General features: G+C 43.7%; 1 protein-coding gene across 1 annotated transcript; it reads right to left on the reverse strand.

Annotated features, from left to right (window-relative positions):
- Positions 1 to 993: 993 nt before the first annotated feature.
- canx (calnexin) lies at positions 994 to 18,946 on the reverse strand. Its single transcript, XM_041943995.1, has 15 exons — positions 18,887 to 18,946; positions 12,436 to 12,672; positions 12,011 to 12,084; positions 11,698 to 11,756; positions 11,277 to 11,418; positions 11,107 to 11,188; positions 10,689 to 10,881; positions 9,701 to 9,890; positions 9,494 to 9,607; positions 9,220 to 9,376; positions 8,877 to 9,092; positions 7,955 to 8,074; positions 6,359 to 6,494; positions 6,175 to 6,269; positions 994 to 5,100 (listed from the first exon to the last, which is right to left on the reverse strand). Exons 2-15 carry the CDS (start codon positions 12,667 to 12,669, stop codon positions 5,041 to 5,043), a joined length of 1,872 nt encoding a protein of 623 aa, XP_041799929.1. The 5' UTR covers positions 12,670 to 12,672; positions 18,887 to 18,946; the 3' UTR covers positions 994 to 5,040.
- Between the last annotated feature and the right edge of the window lie 212 nt (positions 18,947 to 19,158).

Here is a 19,158-nt window from a genome sequence, read left to right on the forward strand (position 1 = left end):
ATAAACTACACCTCCCATCTTAGGTATGAAACCTCATAAGAAATGATATGTTACTGAAACTGGTACAATAATGAGCTGGGTTCTCACTGATATAACATTAGATGGAAAAATATTCAAATGTTTATATGAACAGTTTATAATCAGATAATATAGCAAAAAAAAGTTTTACAATAGACATTTCAACTGATTGGTAGAGGTCATTTTAAAAAATGAGTAAGTCACAGACTTTTTGCAGTTATGTACATTGTTCTGTTCAGCGAGCCCTCGGAGACTAAAATACATCAGAAAATATGCGTACCTTTGAAGCTCTTCCATATGTTGAGAAATGTCTTTGCCTTTAATTTACTGGGAGGAAACCACCTCAAAAGGTCTCGTTTTTTGTTTTTTGCCCCATAAATATGCTTCATCTGAATGCTGCAGATGGTTCAGTCAGGTTGACGTCTGACAAAAATGTTTCCAAAACGATATCACAACTTTAAACGTGCTCCACCCGACAGCAGAGAGACCGAAAGGCAAAGAGGATTTCAAGCATCGGAGCCTCTGATCCACAGTAACTGGTGCAGGACATCAGTACACATTTGGGGTGCTTTTACTTTGAGCCTATCAGTTTTATTCTACTTTTTTCCTTCTCCACTACATTTCATAAGGGTCATTTTTACTTTGTACGCCACTATATTTATCTGACAGCTGGAGTTACTCTACTGGTTAAGATATTACAAACAAAACATGATGAATATGAGACTGTCCTATAGATTAAACTATCCAACAGTATGTGAAGCAGTTAAAATGTGCTCCATTAAAATGCTGCTTACAGGTCGAGGCATCAGTAATACTATTCCATATACATCATAATAAAACTCTCTGAAAGGACCCATTCTGCCCAGAAAGTATTTTTACTTTCATACTTCAACATTTTGCACATCGTCAGCTTCACCTGCAGTCGACTCTGTGAAACTAATGCGAGAAACATTAAAAACAGTCTCCAGACTCTCGTTCAGTTTCCATTTGGCCTTTTTATTCATCAAAACAAATGTTGACTGCTTGTCCGCACACACATCAGGCTCCATCATCACAGTATTTCTATTCAAAGCTGGACCTTCCTGTGGTGCGTCAGCAGGTCCATCTCTCTACATAGTGTACACATCAGAAACAGGCGGGGCCAACAGTTACGTTTAGTTCAAACACACGGTCAACAAAATAAAAAGTACAGAGTTACAGAGTCATGTAAAGTTTCACCAGCAGATACAGTGTTCAGTCTACAGTCTGTTAGCGAGGCAGCTTCCACCAGACGCGACCAGAGAAAACAAAACTCATCTGGACTAAAGAGACGGGAGATGATGGAGAGCGTGGCTCAGACGTACATTCTCGATGGGAATGTAGAGCTGCTGCTGGAGGCGATTTGTCCTGAAGCATCACATACCGACACTTTAACTTTAGAGCGACAACACAGAAAAAAAAGAACAAGACTAAAAGCAGTAGAGTTTAACTAGCTCGTGTTTACCCTAACAGGAGAAAATAAAGGTTAAAGGTCACCTGACATGGAAGCAGGGACCTCCAGTTCACCTCGAGGCCCAAAATCTGAACTCACCAACAGCCAGAGAGACAAACACGTCAGACTCTTAAAACACATCAGTTCCGGCCTTTTCCTCGCTCACCGTTTACCGGCCAACCGCCCGTCGAACCCCGGCCCCCCGTCACTACAGAGCTTACTCATGATTGGTGGGAAGAGCCAATGCTGACCTGAATTAAATGGACAGAAAACTGATCTTTGACAGAAGTTCAGTCGTTTAACTGTCTGGAAAACTGTATGATACAACAAGGATGAAAAGACACATAAGCAGTCACCTCGCGGCTACAACACTCGACCAATGGAGTTCCTTTTTTTTTTTTTTCACGTTCAGATTCCCAAAAGCAGTTTGACTTCAGGTTTTATTGGCGAACTCTCCGACTGTACGTTGACGCTCTCAGTCACCGTGATGTCAGAGTCAGAAAGTCACTGCCTCTTCACAGAACGTCATCCTGTGTCCTCACCTGGTCGATTCTGCATCATCATCATCATCATCATCATCATCATCATCGTCGTCGTCATCATACTTCAAGATGAATGAAAGTTCATGATTTTCTCATGATCACAACATCCTTCTGAGAGTTTCACCACAAGTGGAGAGAAAATTGGAAATTTTGTCCTGATGGTTGCACTAGAAGAGGTCAGGGTTCACCCCCATCACTGATGTAAACCTGGTCAGTAGTTAAGTGTTGAACAAACGGACAGACTGACAGCAGAGCGAGCAGTTTTTCTGCTTTGCGTACGCTTGCACTGTGTTCAGGTGTGACTGGGAACCATCTCTGCTGACAGCAGGCGATGACAACTACACTGGCTCAAGTTATAATCCTGAAGCTTTCAATTCTGGTTGATTTTGGCGACACCTGTGGTTACTGTGGTAACGACATACGCTACCCGTTAAATCCGACTGGCTGTTCTGCTCCTCTCGATGGATTCTGAGTTTCTGCTTTGACTCAACTCAAGGTCCACTCACCAGACTTTCCTGGAGCTTTTAACTGCGTCTCAGTCGTCAGTAGACAGTCTGCTCAGCTCCCTCAGTGAACGCCAGGAGATGTAGCTTCAAGCTCTGGAGGAAAACTAGTAAGTGAGCCTTGAGTTGAGATTATATTTCCAAGGTTCGGAATCAACTCTCGCGCTCAAGTGCCATCTCTTTTAAACATGGGGCTAAACTCCAACATGGATTCAGGATTCATTTCGGAGGGCGTCTGTGATTGGTGGAGGTTTGGAGGTGCTGCAGGTGGACAGGTGTGAGAGTAAGCGCCTGAGTTTTTCCCTTAGTGCCTTTTTCTTTTCATATGGGGTCGATGAAAGAGGGACTGGGTGTCTGTCCACCTGCTGACACGACGAGGTTCAGGTCCAAACAAAGACGTCAGCAGCTCACTTTACGGACTCAAGGAACTTAAACACGGCAACGTTTGAAGGTGAAATGGTTTGCAACAGAACCAATAGAAGTAGAAGGTAAAGAAAGCAGGAAACACCTGGAAGTGCAGGCATTTTCACAACAAAAGTCTGAAACTGAAATGTCAGGAGAGAAACCACCTCAGAGCATGCCAAACTCTCTGCAGGAGTCAGGATCTGTATCTCCCTGACAGGCAAAACTCAGGGACCAAAATGTCTAAATGGACAAGGACAGTAAAGTGGACAGGAAGAACCAACCAATGATACGAGCTGCTGTCGTGTTTGTTCGGACTGAAATCTCACAAAGAAAGGAGGGAGGGGGGCCGATGACTGCAGGAGCCGCTGGAATAAAAGTCTACAATAATGGAGAGTGAAAACCTCATATCTCCAAAGTTCTGTTCATAACAACACCAAAACATCAACTGGACATATGAGGTTTTCCTATCTTGTTAACAGGTTTTTGGTGTCAGAAGCTCATCTGCTGCTGCCAGTAATCAACACGCTCAGTCAGGATCGATCTGACAAGATCCACCTCAAGGCCAGACAACAAACACCTGTCACTCACCTTTGACTGACGGCTACATCAACACTTAAATCCAGCTCTAAGAGCTTCAGCCTGGTTGACCTCTGACCTTCCCTGCTACCATCAGGACAAAAAAACAGCAGAAATACTGAGGAGACTTGTTCAGGGGAGAAAACATGAGCACTGTGTGTTTGAAATGGAGCTAACATGGAGCTAACATGGAGCTAACATGGAGCTAACATGGAGCCAACAGCTTTAGGAAAAAGTAAATGACAAGAAAATGTTGTTGAAAACTTGTGCCATCTGGAGTGTGTCATCCGTTTTCTTTTTTAAATATTAGCTGTTGCCTCCTTTGGCAAATCACTAAACTGTGGGTTACTTAAAGATGCTAGCTAGCTAATGTGTAAAATCTAGGAAGGCTAACAAGCCTAGTTAGTAGGTGAATTAGCTTTAAGCCAGCTAATTAGCCAGTTGTTGGTAAGTAAATTAGAATTATTGTAGCCTTGTTAGCAGCCTGCTGTTACCCTAATCAGCAGACTGTAATCAAGTAGGATGTTAGTTGCTACTTAAAATTGCAGTACAAGTAGCCAAATTACTACCAATTTGCTCATGAGCTAATTAGCAGGCTAGGAGACCAATTAGCAATACTTTTGGTGAGCCAATTCCCAAACCATTTTCAGGATAATAAATTTCCAGACTCCCCAAAGGCTAATAAATCAAGTGTAAGCAGGTGAATTTTACGCGTTGCTTCCAAGCTAGTTGCTAGCCTGGCACACTAGATAGTTGCTTTAAAGTTAATAACAATATTTGTGGGCTAATTAGCATGTTGTTGCTAGGTAATTGTCAAGACATTTGGTTGGTGAATTCCACAGTTTATCAATCAGTACCCAATTAGCGGTCTTACCAGCAGCCTATTGGTAGCCTATTTAACAGGATTTATGGTTGGGTAATCCTCTGACTGCAGGATAATCTTAACGGCTCATGGCTTAATTATTAAGATAGGCTAGCAATGTGTTAGTAGCCCAAGCAGGATCATGGTAGGCTAGCTCAGATTGTAAAATAACTAGTGGGTGTTGATACCCAAACATCCATCTGTCAGGACACTGATTAGCAAGCTGCTGAGAGCTAATTAGCAAGCTGTTGGTAGGGCGGGGAACTTGTTAGCTCAAGGTGGCGCCGGGCGGTGAGCAGCGGGCGGTGCGTCAGACGGGACGGACCGAGTTGATCCCGTGGCTTGCTGCTCAGGTGTTGTTAAGGAATGATGCAGGAAGTTTTAGTTAATCTCAGTTAATCTCTTTCGAAAACAAAAATCCTTTTTAATCACACTAACTCAGTCCTGCTCACACTGGAATCATCATCACCATCGTAATCATCATCAGGCGTCCATATTGGAGGTCTTGATTAGTTTCCTGTCGGCTTCACTGCTTCAGACGGGTTCCATTTAGGCTTCATCACCTCGGAGCAGAGGAGTAGAAGAAGGGGAGGGAGGGGGGGCATTCTGGGGGGTGGGTGGGGGTAGGGGGGTGTTGAGGTCAGGGCTGTGGTTTCAGAGATATCAGTCCCTTCTGACCTTCCTGTTCCTGGGAGATCTCCGCAGAACGTCGTCCTCCAACTTCTACACAGATAACCAGAGAAAAATGTTCACGTTCATTTTATTCCTCCAAGAAAACATGAAGTATGACATCCAAAGCCTTTCCATCCCATTATCAGCTGCTCAACCAGCACTCAATCTAATGCTGCTGCTGTTCAGAACTTTGTTACGAGCAGCTGAGTAAGAAAAACCATTCATTCATTCATTCATTCATTCATATGAGTCTATCAGGAAATTCTGAAAAACTACAGTATTTTCCACTTAAGTGACAGACTGAAGGCATTTCCATCTACATCAACTCTTCTATGAACAGAAGCACATTAGGTTCAGCTGCAGGAGCCACATGCTGCAAGTGGTTTTACTGCTTCACAAACTGCTACAAACACATGAACACATGAAACATAAATCTGTGTTGAATGTCCTTTGATCTGGTGTGACTGTTGGAATGATGTGTGAATACCCCCGTGGCCACACCATCTTTAACACCTGCATCTTTTCTACAACGTTCAATCTGAAAATGAATTATACTGGTTATACTGGACTACATTTATACAGAAATGTATAAATGTGTCTTTACTTGTGGAGAGGAGTTCAGGTGTAACACTGAAAAGGCAGCTCTGTCATTTTAGACCTTTAAACCAGCAGCATAAACCAGATACATTCACAAAACCTACAGCTGAGCAATTTAATTAATACTGTCTAGAAACATCAGGCACAATCATGTCATATTGTTCCAGAGATGTGTTATTCAGATGATTGCCTCTGTGTCGGTTTCAATTAAAAACGAAAAACAAGTGACTCTTCACATGAGGAGCTGGGACTCGTAGCAGAAAACAGTGGAACATATTTCACGGCTTTGAACAGCAGTTTGGAAACTTTCTAATGACTTTTCTTACATTGTGATACAGATATCATTTTAATCAGACCACCCAGACTGAAATGATCAAGCTGCTTGTAAATAACTCCACAGAGCTGTCATTTACTACAAACCAAAGGACCATGAACATTCCAAACAGAGATGCACCTGAATGCAGCATCACACTGATACGACACTGCAGACACCTCAACGTTTTGGCCCTAAGCATCTTTTGTCCTCACCTCGTCACCTGTCGCCTCCTTCTCTTCCTCCTTCTCAGCTCCCTCTTCCTCTTTCTCTGCAGGGCTCTCCTCTCCGTCACTCTTCTCTTCTGCCACTGAAAGAAAAAAGATTGAATCAATGAGACCAGCGGTGACGACAGCAGGACACCAGAGGAAATAACAAGTTCTCTGAAATCACAGCAACCTGGACTGCTCTTCTCTGCCTCTTCAGCCTCTTCAGCCTTCTCCTCCTCCTCCTCCTCTTCCTCCTCCTCCTTCACGTCAGGCTGAGCTTCATCTGTCTTCTTGTACTCTGCCGCCGGCGTCGCTGGGCTCTTCTTCTGCACAACAAACAGGAAACCAGTTCAGTTCAACTTCACAGACACACAGACGGAGAAATCTGCAGCTCATGACTTCTAAAAGCCACATTTTGACCTTAAAGATGAATCTAGAGACTCAAAGACAAAAACAAAACAGGTCTGCATGCTTCCTCCACTTAAAACCAGCTGATTAATGTCCATGTTTGTCTCATGCATCTTTATTCTGCAGCAGAACAGCTGATCAATGCTTCTCAAAGACTGATGCTATAAACAGCGACAGCAGAGACAGACGGAAATCTGAGGACGTCCAACAAAGGTCCTCAGCTGAAGTCCTGCATTTTAAACTCCACTAACAATCCTTCACTCAGCAGAGTGACTGAATTCACAGGAAAAGCAGCAAATCTTCACATCTGAGAAGCTGAACCATCAAAAATGACTTAAAGGATAACTTTAGTTTTTTACAACCTGGACCTTATTTGTAGCATTAAATAGGAGGGGAATAGCAGCAGCATATCAGAACAAAATATTGGAATAAGAACAAGTTTCTGCAGATTATGCGTTATATAGAGGCTGCATGGATGCCCCGAGTACTCGCATTATACGGATATACGCGCCGCTCCTCTGGGGCTAATTTCTTCAAAACGACTCCAAATGCCACCAAAGTTGTCTGGGGGAGTAAATGGTCGTATTTAATGCTACAAATAAGGTCCAGGTTGTAAAAAACCAAAGTTATCCTAAATGATTATCAATATAATCTTCTGTCAATCAACTAACAACTTTTACAAACTCTTCACGCTCTGTATGTTTCCCTCTGTGATGCAGTGGAGCAGAAGAAGAAAGCAGCATGAAAAGACTCTAGTAGGTCCCTCTAATGTGCATTTAGTGCAGCACACAGTTAGACTTCACTGCCGTCCACCACGGGTTTGAAATTAGTCAAACTGCTCGTTAACCTCTGTGGTCACTCAGTTATGGCTGCAGTATCTGTGGCTTCGGCTGCTGCTGGTGACTGCTGACGAGGCACTCGTGAACACAAGAACCGGCACAAATGCAGACTGCTGTCTAGACTACGGCACCACAGACACGACGCAGCACAGAGACACACGCTTCACACACGAAGCTACTCTAACAGCAGCAGCGTCAGTCACCGGGCCAGAGGAGGCGGGGGCGGGGCGTCCGGCTTCGTCAAACTCTTCCTGTAAGGTGGTGAGACTCAACTGACCCTGAGCTGATCCCGATGACCTCTGTGGACAGTCACACACACCACACTGAGACATCAGCACTGATAACAGGCTGCAGGGGGGTTCACAGGACAAGCCAGGCACAAAGTGAGATGTGCAGGAGCTCCGACCTCAGACTTCAGACTCCTGAGCTTCTAATCTTATCGCTGCACTTCCCTCCACGCACAAAGACCGAGCTATCAGCTATTAGCTATCAGCTAACAGTACCGTGTGTGTGTGTGTGTGTGTGTGTGTGTGTGTTACCTTGCCGGTGCAGCAGAAGACAATGATGAGGACGAGCGGTAAAGCCACCGTGAGGACGTAGACGACCCAGAGCCATGGACGCTCCTCGGCAGCATTCAGCATCTGAGCTGCCAGACCAGGCTAGAACGACACGAAAACATCGACAAATGCTCAACGACGGCGAACTCCAGTCTGATGGTCACTGAGACGAGACTCCTACTAAACTTTCTGTCTGTGTGTGTGTGGACGCGGCGTCCTCCACAGGACTAAATCATCTCTGAGGGTCAGAGCAGTTGGTTTACGATGGAAGGACAAACTTCACTGAATTTTAAAGGTGTTATCCTGATTTTCTCCATTAGGGGGAGTTTTAGTTAGACTGGAGCTGGAATATCTGATGGAATAAACTTCATTTGCTGTCGTCATATTAATGTGTTTCATCAGAACGTAACAGACAGAGACACGGTCTCACTTCATCATCGTCATTCACACTGTGAGAGTGTGTTCACTGTCTGTCAAACACAAGATAGTGTTTGTAAGGCGAGTCACTGGAATAAGAAAATCCAACTATTTCCAGATATTTATACCAAAAATATGTTTTCATTCTCTGAAACTCATGCATTTTTTTTACAATTTATACACTGCATACATATTTTTAATGTTAATACATTTATTTTAATTTTTTTGTTATTGTTTTCTCAATATTCCAGTAGTTTGTTCTGTCTTTTTAGTGTTACTTTCATCCTCTTTTCTATTTTATTCTTTTATTTAACTCTAATTTAAAATGCTTGAACAGTTGGTTTGATATATTTTCGTTGTGTGTAACTTGGAGGAGGCTGCGACTGCATTTGATAGTGCAACCCTGTCGTACAATGAGAATAAAGAGCCGTCAGCCTTTGTGGTAAATCATAAAGCTGCTCTGGACAAACATCCTTCCTGCGCTCACCTCAGCGGCGCCCTCGGCAGCCTTCTTCAGGCCCCAGCCGTCGGCGGCCCAGCGATCAGCGGCGTTGCGGTCGTTGGTGATGAAGAAGTTGTCAAAGAAGATGTCGGAGGTCATGGACCAGAGCTCCAGCCCCAGAGCGCTGAACGGAGACATCCTGAACGGGTGCTGGTCCTCGAAGAACTCGGGGTTGGGGATCTTCCTCGGCTTCCAGATGCCCTGAGAACAGAAGCGGGCTCCAGTCAAGATCCTTCACGGGAAAATTAGTCAAACTGCGACCGACTGCGCCTGGTTATCATCTACAGCTGCATCTAAACTCCCTGAAATGGGAGGGGTTTAAACCCACCTGGTAGTTGGGGTTGTCAATCATGGGGGGCTTCCACTTGCCCTTGTAGCTGGGGTTGTCAATCATTGGTCGTTTCCAGGCGCCGCAGCCGGGGGCGGTCTCACAGGCGGGGTTAGGGATCTGAGGAGCCTCCCATTCGCCGTCCATGTCCTCGTCCCTGATTGACAGGAAGAACAGAGTCAGAGCGAGACACAAGAGCAGGGCCTGGAGATTTATCTAATCAGCCAATCAGTGACCTCGGGCGTGTGACAAAGGTTACCATGTTGTGACTCACCAGTCTTCAGGTTTGACGGCGTCAGGGTCTCCGATGTACTCTGGCTCATCATCCAGCCAGCCGTCAGGTTTGACTGCAGCTTCATCTGGAATCTGGGCAGGAGCATCCTCATCCCTGTACACACACACACAAACACACACACACAGAGTTAACAATGCACTAAACTCGCCTCTCTGGTTTCCATGGTAACCGGCGGTGTGTACTGACCAGTCTTCGGGCTTGGTGGCGGCGGGGTCCTGGATCTTGGGCCTCTCGTCCCAGTCCTCTGGCTTTTGGTCGTCGGGGTCCTCGATCTCAGCTGGGGGGTTCACAGGGGGGGTCACGTCTGCCAGCAGGCTGCCGCTGTTCACCACGGTCTGATCCACCAGCACCTCAAAGGTGTTGTCAGGGTTCACCACTGGGGGGCGACAGAGAAGAGTTACACACCTGGACTGTCATTAACGTGAGTGTTTGACCCAGTGTGTACAGGTGTGTGTGTGTGTGTGTTTGACCCAGTGTGTACAGGTGTGTGTGTGTGTGTGTGTTTTACCCAGTGTGTACAGGTGTGTGTGTGTGTGTGTGTGTGTGTGTGTGTGTTTTACCCAGTGTGTACAGGTGTGTGTGTTTTACCCAGTGTGTACAGGTGTGTGTGTGTGTGTGTTTTACCCAGTGTGTGTGTGTGTGTGTGTGTGTGTGTGTGTGTGTGTGTACAGGTGTGTGTGTGTGTGTGTGTGTTTTACCCAGTGTGTACAGGTGTGTGTCTTTGTGTGTGTTTTACCCAGTGTGTGTGTGTGTGTGTGTGTGTGTGTGTACAGGTGTGTGTTTTACCCAGTGTGTACAGGTGTGTGTTTTACCCAGTGTGTACAGGTGTGTGTGTGTGTGTTTTTTACCCAGTGTGTACAGGTGTGTGTGTGTGTGTTTTACCCAGTGTGTACAGGTGTGTGTGTGTTTTACCCAGTGTGTACAGGTGTGTGTGTGTGTGTTTTACCCAGTGTGTACAGGTGTGTGTGTGTTTTACCCAGTGTGTACAGGTGTGTGTGTGTGTGTTTTACCCAGTGTGTACAGGTGTGTGTGTGTTTTACCCAGTGTGTACAGGTGTGTGTGTGTGTGTGTGTGTTTTACCCAGTGTGTACAGGTGTGTGTGTGTGTGTGTTTTACCCAGTGTGTACAGGTGTGTGTGTGTGTGTTTTACCCAGTGTGTGTGTGTGTGTTTTACCCAGTGTGTACAGGTGTGTTTTCTTGTCGGTGTAGTACGTCCTCAGGTCAGCGTCGGGTTTCTTGGCGTGTTTCTCTTCGTACACTCCAGTTTTGGGGTTTTTGTGTCTGAAGATGAAGTGCAGTTTGTAATCTTCTCCACATTTGTCGGGTCCAAACATGATGGTGTACGGAGTTTTATCCACAAACTGGTCCTGAGGAAACACACAGACTGCATTTAGCTGCTGTAGGAGTCTCTAATTGCATTCTCTGACTCTGTGGAAAATGTGGAACAGAGTCAGAGAATGCAGAATAAGTTTGGGTAAACCTCTGAGGAATTAATATATGTCAACATTATTACATCACAGCTGTCAGTACAGTAACAATAATAAGAGCAACCTGTGCAGGTGTGTGTCTGTGTGCAAATGAGTCAAACTGACCAGGTCGAGGTCAGAGGTCTGAGTCAGCAGCTTGACGTAGGCGCCGCCGCAGTCGATACCGGATTGGAAGTTCACCTCATACCTGAACACAGAGATGAGAGCGATGAAGAGGTCTGACAGATAAACACAGTCAGTCAGACGGACGTCACGTAAGAGAAAGCTGTTCTTACTGGACGATGAGGGGCATGGTATCAAAGGTGAAAGGACGCAGCAGCTGGCCTGAGATGGCGTGATGTTTGGCTCGGGACTTCAGGACCAGACCTTTATCTCCAGGCAGTTTACTGTCCTTCATCTCCTCCACCGCCCATTGACCTGTTCATGACATCATCATCATCACGATACACAGTCCCTGTCAACAACTACAGCCAGGAGAGGAGACACTACTACTTCAACCAGATCAAGACTTTAGCTCAGTATGGTGGCCTTTTTGGGACATTTCAGCTGATCAGGCTCAGCTGCCGGCAGTTCACACAGACTACAGCTGTTCACTAGTTAACATGCACTTTTTCTACATGTAGCAGATCAACATGTCATCATACAGTGTTTCTGCATGTTGTGTAGAACGTTTAGACCTTGTAGATCTGTACCCACCATCATACTTAGCGATGTCTTCGTCAGCATCCTCCTTCTTGGCGCTGGACACCACCCAGCTGAAAGCCAACAGACAGGTAGTTTAGCTACCAACACACCTGATCAAAGTTTTAAAACACTGCCAACACTGCTGGTCGGTGCTAAATGCATGCTGGGATACAGCCTCAGCTACCCGAAGCTGACACAAGCATCTTTGAGGAAACAGGCAGAACAAAAACATTTCAGGTCACTCGGACCGTTCTGGTGTAAAGATGGACTGTAACTGAAGTCATGACTGATGAGAGCACAGACCACACGAGTTACATGTGCTCACCCATCAAGTGTCCCCCGGTCAAAAGACTCTGCGATGAAATGTTCCCCCATTGGCTCTGGAGCCTTGTAGGTCACCTGGACACAGAAGGGGCAGAAGAAGAAAGAGGGGTGGTCACGATAAAGTGAGACACAACAGACATGTTTATTTTATTTTGTTCTTCTTGGTGCTGAAGCAGAACTTCTGACTTTCTTCTTCCGACAAAAACGACAGAAAACACTTGAGATGTTTACTGTTGGTCAGAAGGAATTCAAATAATGCAGTCCATCTGGAGTTTAGTGGTTTTAAGGAGTTTAGTTTTCAGACCAAACGCTGGAAAAACACACAACTAAAACCGCAAGTCTTGCTCTTCATGATGTTTCACGTCTTTGGTGCACATTCTGATAAGTGACAGTTAAAATGGTCCAATGAGCTGTTTGCAGTCTTACCTTCGGTGTAGGAGGAGTTTTAGGGGCAGGTGGAGCCTCATCCTGCATGTCCCCTTCTAGATCCTCCAGTTCCTCCTCCTCGGCTCCAGCCAAACCCAGATCCAGCTCATCCTCCACGTCCATGTCGTCACCCAGAATGTCCTCAACCAGGTCCTCGGCCCGAGAGACAGGGGCTAAACTGAGGCAGAGGAGGCCTGCCGCCAGAAGAACAAACAACCCAACCCTCTGATCCATAGTCTGCAGAGAGGAGGAGGAGGAGAGAGTGAGCACATCTGTTCCAGCTGTTTGGCTCCATGTTTGTTTTTACTCTCACCATGACCCGGTTCTTCAGATGTGGTTGAACTCATTGTTGTTTGTCGTTGTTTTCAGAGTAAAAAAACCCTGTTCATTCTCATCCAGCTGATTCGTTCCTTTGAAAGCAGCTTCAGGATTCATTTCCTGAGCCTGGATGTTATTTTGAATAATACTATGCTCTTATTCTGAAATAAAGTGCTGATCATGATCAGTTGTCCCAGTGCATGCTGGGACGGGAAGAGATTCATGGACATAAATGATTGATTATTGATCACAAATGTTCACAGTGAATGTGGTCAGACTACCAGAGGTCTTGGTGCATGAGTGGTGGAGGCTCTCGACGGACACGCAAGAGACTTTGAAGTGATAATAAGTCTGCCATGAAGGCAAAACCTTCCTAAAATATCTTCAAAATCAGTTCTGCAGTTAGTGATTTAATACGTTTTAGTTTTTAAAAGACAAATTCTCATTTTAAAGTAAAATTAAATGTCATGTGCTCTGGCTTCACTGGCCTTTTAACAGTCAGCGTTTCTCAAACTATAACTTGCTGTAGATGCTTGTGTTCTGAACAGCTTCTGTATGAATGAATTTCTCCATTGTGAGATCAATAAAGTCTAATCTAATTCTATCATTTATAAATTAAGATGTAAGGTTTGCTAATTACCTGCATGTTCTCTTCTGAATTCATAATTACATCAAAACTCTTATTATAAATTTAAGAGAGCACAACAGTGACATATGGGTTAGGGTTGACATATGGTCCAAGTGTCTCGCTCGTGATCGAGCTAACTGTCAATAAGCTGCACTTCTGCCAGTTTGGGTTTCAGGACTTGTTCCTCTGACGACAGGTCCAGATGGATTTTAAACCTGCTTCAAAGAACAAAAAAAATCCACATAGGAAGAGCAGGTCCCAGGTTAACTGGCATCACTGTACACATGTTGTATTGATGTTTGACAACTGTTCATATTCCCTGTTGCATTTTAAAGCTCGACAAACTCTCCGTGGGTTTGTCTATTAACAGCTCCGACTGCTCATCAGAAAAAACAAGCGGCGCTCGCGTCACGTTGTTAACCTGTGCTGCCCTAGCGCTCATCTATCGCCATGGTGACAAAGCAGCACCCTCAGGTCCGTTAACCTTAATGAGATTACACCCCCCGGGATTACTGCAGCACCCCACAACACACACACACACACTTTAAAATCGTCATTCAAACCAGCATCCTCACTTCACTTAGAAAACAGGGTTAAGAAAATAATCTCATGCATTTTATCACAGAGTACACAAAATAAGTTAATGCACTAATTTAAAGCCGACAGCATCACAGATCTGTGTGGAGGAACCCTTCAGCATACCCTAAAATAATCTCTCGCCACTCTGATCAGCTAGAAGAATACTGACCTATAGAACATTTGTCACAAAGGACACATGAATGCAGGCAGATACATCTTATCAGCTCTTCATGTGTAAAAGGAGACAATAAAACCTGATCCGGCAGTTCTCTGGTCTTCAGATGAGACTGCTAACCTGCTACACATCTCACTCAGCAGACTACCAGCCTAATCAGATTAACCTGCAGCAGGATTAGCATGCCTGGCTAACAGGCTGGCAGCGTAGAGATGAGTACGACTGCCGTCAGCACTAGCTGTTAGCTTAGCATCAAAGCCATCTGGCTGGCACCCACATGCCTTTGGGGGAATTAGCTGCAGAGCCACAGACCTTCACAGATATACCAGTAAGGAGTGGGAGGAGTCCTTTAATCAATAACTGGATCAACAGCTGATACCTGATCAATCGTTCCAGCAAAAATGTAAACATTTGCTTGTTTGTGCTGCTTTGCTGTGAGCTTCTCTTTTTTTCCATTATATTGCACCACAAACTTTATTTTCTGGGATTGTTGCTCTGACAAAACACATTTTCTGCCTTCTGACAGACCAAACGACGACTGTAAGTGATTAATCGAGAAAATAATCAGATTAAATCAATAACTACAATAACCATTAGTTGCAGCTCTACAGTCCAACAAACAGAAATCTGCTACATGACCAAGTTTCTTCCTTGTCCAAGGTCCTGGTGCTGGACTGGCTCTTGTGCTGTTTATACATGCAAATAAAATAAAAAATCCTCTCCAGTGCCATCAATAAATCGGTCTATGGCGCTTTATGTTATCAATCAAGTGTCTTCAATAAAGGTTAAAAACAACATTTTAATGTTAATTTTAAAAAAGTAATTCCTTATTTCAAATCATCACATCCCACATGGAGAGATGAAAGCTCACGGCCGTTTCACTGCATTTACTCTGCACTACTTCATGTCACCTGCACAAACACATGCGACACCGTCCGTAGCTGGCTGGTCAGACAGATTTTAACTTCAGGTGCCGGTGAATCGGCTCCATTAGGCAGGAAAACAGAACACCATCACCGCTCACCGCTGTCTTCTCAGCCCTCAACACTCTCAGTTCTTCAATGTTTGCTGAAGCTTAAAGAATCAGTCTGATGTTATTTGCTGCTCTTTGTAATGTCAACAAATCTCCTGTTCAGACTCGACCCAACAATGTTTTCATTTGTCTCTGAACGCTGTAGACTTCCTGTCTGTGGCTCTTAGCTGCAAGATATAATTTAGGGCTCAATTGAGGATAATTTTTTAACCATGACTAATATTGCAATTAAAACGCGGGTATTCGTTCTAAATTAAACTCTGGGCTGGTGTTTGGCTCAGCACGTTCCTCAAACAGTTGCTCACTGTAGTTTTTAAATCAACAATTTGTTGGGGACTATTTCCAGCAGCAGATTAATCCACATTTGGTGCTCTACTGAGTATTTGTGGCAGCGGGATGGTGTGTGTGGGACTATGTCAGAATAAACCACAGTGTGTGTGTGTGTGTGTGTGTGTTCATGGTAATGAACGAACATGTCGGCAGAGCAACAGTGTGGCTCACTGATGTGTTATAGTTTTTGGACAATGGTGGAGCTCTATGGCTGAGAGAAAGAGCAGCATGTTGGTTTTCCTACATCCAAGTGCTTAGAGGGTCTCTGATTGGCTGTTATATCATCTTAATCAGTTCGGTAAAACCAGCTGAAGTTGCTGCCAGCAGCACTGGAGTTACAGTTAATCTGATATTGGTCAGTTTAGCCTGCAGGACATCTGCTGCTCCTCTGATTTACTGTCTGAGAACAACACTGGTTTCTAGCTGGATCTGATAAGGGAACACACTACTCTCTGAAGAATGACTGGATTATGTCACTAAACATTAACAAAGACTATGTTATGCATCTGCAGGCTATTCTTTCCATTAACTGGTCAATCTATGAAATGTGTTTCGTTTAGTAGATAGACATCAGGTCCTCAGAGTCCAAGGTGACATCATCAACCAACAGTCTAAATCCAAAATGTATTCAGATAACTGATATAAAGCAGAAAGCCCTCACATTGGACAAGCTGGAACTAGTAACATGTTTGCCATTTTCACAATTAAACACCAGAAATGATCACGTTGATCTATGTTGATATATCAACGTGATCGTGTTAATGTACTACAAAACTACTACTGCACCAATGTTGGTGCTTATTTTCTGATGAGACATTTCCTACATCAAATCCTACACTTGGTTAATTCTAGGTTGTATTTCAAGATGTCAGAGAAATATTTGAAAATTATGAAAAAATGCTCCTGCAAGATACTTCGGTACAAGAACAGTTACTAATCATACAGGAAAAGGCATCCATTATCAATAACAGTCACATTTGATCCTGAAAATGTTTCAATGCTTCACTGTTTTTTAGTGTTTGAGAGCAGAGAAATGCTAAATTTAAGTCATTTTTATTACAACTAAATGTGAGATGACACAATATTTGCTGTAACTGAAGATGCATCATCAAATTCTACTGTACTTTATTCAAGCTAAGTCCTTGTCTGACTTTGCGTTAGGAAAATATAAGTGATTAATTACTCAATTCTCAAGTCATTTCTGGGGTAGAGATGATTTTAAGACATTTTAAATAAATCTACTGACAATGTGAGCAGCTTCAGTTAATTAAAGAGCGGAATGAGCCTTTATCTGCCTGCATCAGTTAACTCAGCACCAGACAGACAGGATGGACTGGTTACTATTTAAACTGAAATAAACAGTGAGAAGCCCCATTCCTTCGTAAAGTGAATGACTGACCATGTTTCTCAACCACAGATCTGTCATTCATCGGCCCCTTTATCACTTTCCTTAAAACATAAAATAAGCTGTTCAAAAAAAGACATTTGTCACTGTTTTTACCTACATATGATGCTGTCGGATTAAATGTCCCAAATATATCATCTCATCTTCCTGCATATTTAAAATTATGGGCTGGAAAAATGTGAGGAATTGTGAAATGATGACAATTCTCATGGTTTTCAATATTCAAAACAATTCGGAAACATTAGAAAAACGTATTTTCACACTGTGGTTGTCCATTAAACTTTGGAATCTTACTGTAATTTGCAGGACAGTAACTAACTGAAGAGCCGGTTTCTGTCTGAATCACTTGGGATCAGAGCAGGCGGTGGTCCAACACCCCCCCCTGAATCCTGAGAGAATCCAGCAAGTTGAACCGGTCGGACCAGTCGGTTTCACCTGACAGCCTGGATCCAACACTCATTAATGACAGCTGCTTTCAGTTCCTCACGTGTGAGGATTTGCTGCTTTCCTGTTTCTTACAACTGTAAATGGAACTCAGTTGGGCTGCTGGTGTAGCCCGGTTCCAGACCTTTGAACCACTGTCAGTATCTCAGATTTTTCTCAGCTATTCAATGTGGTGTTGATGTCAGACTGAATGATGAAGTGAAACAAAATGTGAACTACATTATTTCAACAATTCATTTCTAGAAGATAAATGTTTTCATCAGAGGGACGCTGCAGGTACACATCCAACAGTTTAACACCTCCTGTGACCTGCACTGAGGGTCATCTAGCTTTGTATTTTTCTGACAAGGGGCTTGCTGTGTACTACTAGTGAATCGCAGTTACAGTGCAGTATTATATGAAATAAAATGTGTCGCTGTCAGATGTAATTTATTTTAGATGTTTCCCACTAATAACTACTTCAATACTGGAATCTGGAACAAGCAAATCAAAATAAAATTTCCCTTGATAGTTTTTGAATTTCAATTTCAATAATATTTCATTATTTATTCTGTAATGGTTTGCTTCAACACTTCATTGAACTTTTCAGTAAAATAATTTACTACTTAACGGGAAAACAAGAAATCTGTAAACAAAGACATATTTTCAAAGGCTGAATTATCTTTGGGTTTTTGACTACTGCTCTGAAAGTCCATCTGAAGACATCCACTTGTTAATTGGGTGATTGTAGTTTTCAACATTTCAGCCATTTGTAAAAGTGAATGATTAATCGTGATGACTGATTGACAGGATGCAAATAATCATTAGTTGCAGCCTCATATCCTTTTAGCCTGGAATATTTAGTGTCTTCAGACGATCTCTCAGGTTTATAAATAAAGTTCTCCGCGTTTGTATTTGGCTAGGTTTGTAATGATGGAGCCTCTTGTGGCTCGTGACCACAGAAGAAGTTAGCGTGCTAGCTCACCTCTGACAAACACTCATTCATTTAGTTTTTAACGACCTGTCCTCTACATCGCTCCATATTTACATTTTAACTGCCATTTACCTTCTTTATCAGTTCAGTCTCTTCCAAGTGTCCACATTGGAACAACCTCCGTTACGAACACGGTTGAGACAGCTAGCTTAGCTTAGCTGCGACACTGCTTACGAAACAACTGTCAGTAGGGGCCGAGCCAAGAAAACTTATATCTTGTAATAGACAGACGCAGAGTTTCATTCACCGCGACATAAGCAGTCTCACAAACATATATCGCTAAATATCTAATGTATGAGTAAATTAAAGGCTAATAAAGGCCAAGGCAGCAGGCTAACTGGCTAGCTGAATTCACCTGTAAGTTAGTTAATTAGGCTCAGTTAGCCACTCAGCCTAATGCTAACAGCATGCTGCAGACACGGAACCTTATTTCTAACGCCTTAAAATTGACATTATCTAAACAATTCCTGTACAGACAACATAAATAATGCGACATTTCTTAGAAAACATTGTACTGACACTGTGTTCCCCTGTAAAAAGTGACATTTATCGGTCTCTTTACTCACCTCCAGCTCGCCGATGTGACCGCCTGGGAACTACTGAGGAGGGTCACGTGGCCTATTGCAGGGCAAAAAGCCGCCTTCCCCTGTCGATGATTGGTTAGCGAAGGTGAATATCTGACGTCCCCTGTCAACTGTCAAGAGTTGATTGGTCAAAGGAGAATGTCGTTCGAAATGGACAGTGCCCGCCCCCTGAAGCTGAACCTCGTGGACAGCAATGATTGGTCCAGCTGTCACAGGAAGTGTGTGTTGATTGGGTGCATTGACGCCGTTGGAAA

The sequence above is a fragment of the Chelmon rostratus genome, chromosome 9, assembly GCF_017976325.1.
Source record: "Chelmon rostratus isolate fCheRos1 chromosome 9, fCheRos1.pri, whole genome shotgun sequence".
Taxonomy (NCBI): Eukaryota; Metazoa; Chordata; class Actinopteri; order Chaetodontiformes; family Chaetodontidae; genus Chelmon; species Chelmon rostratus.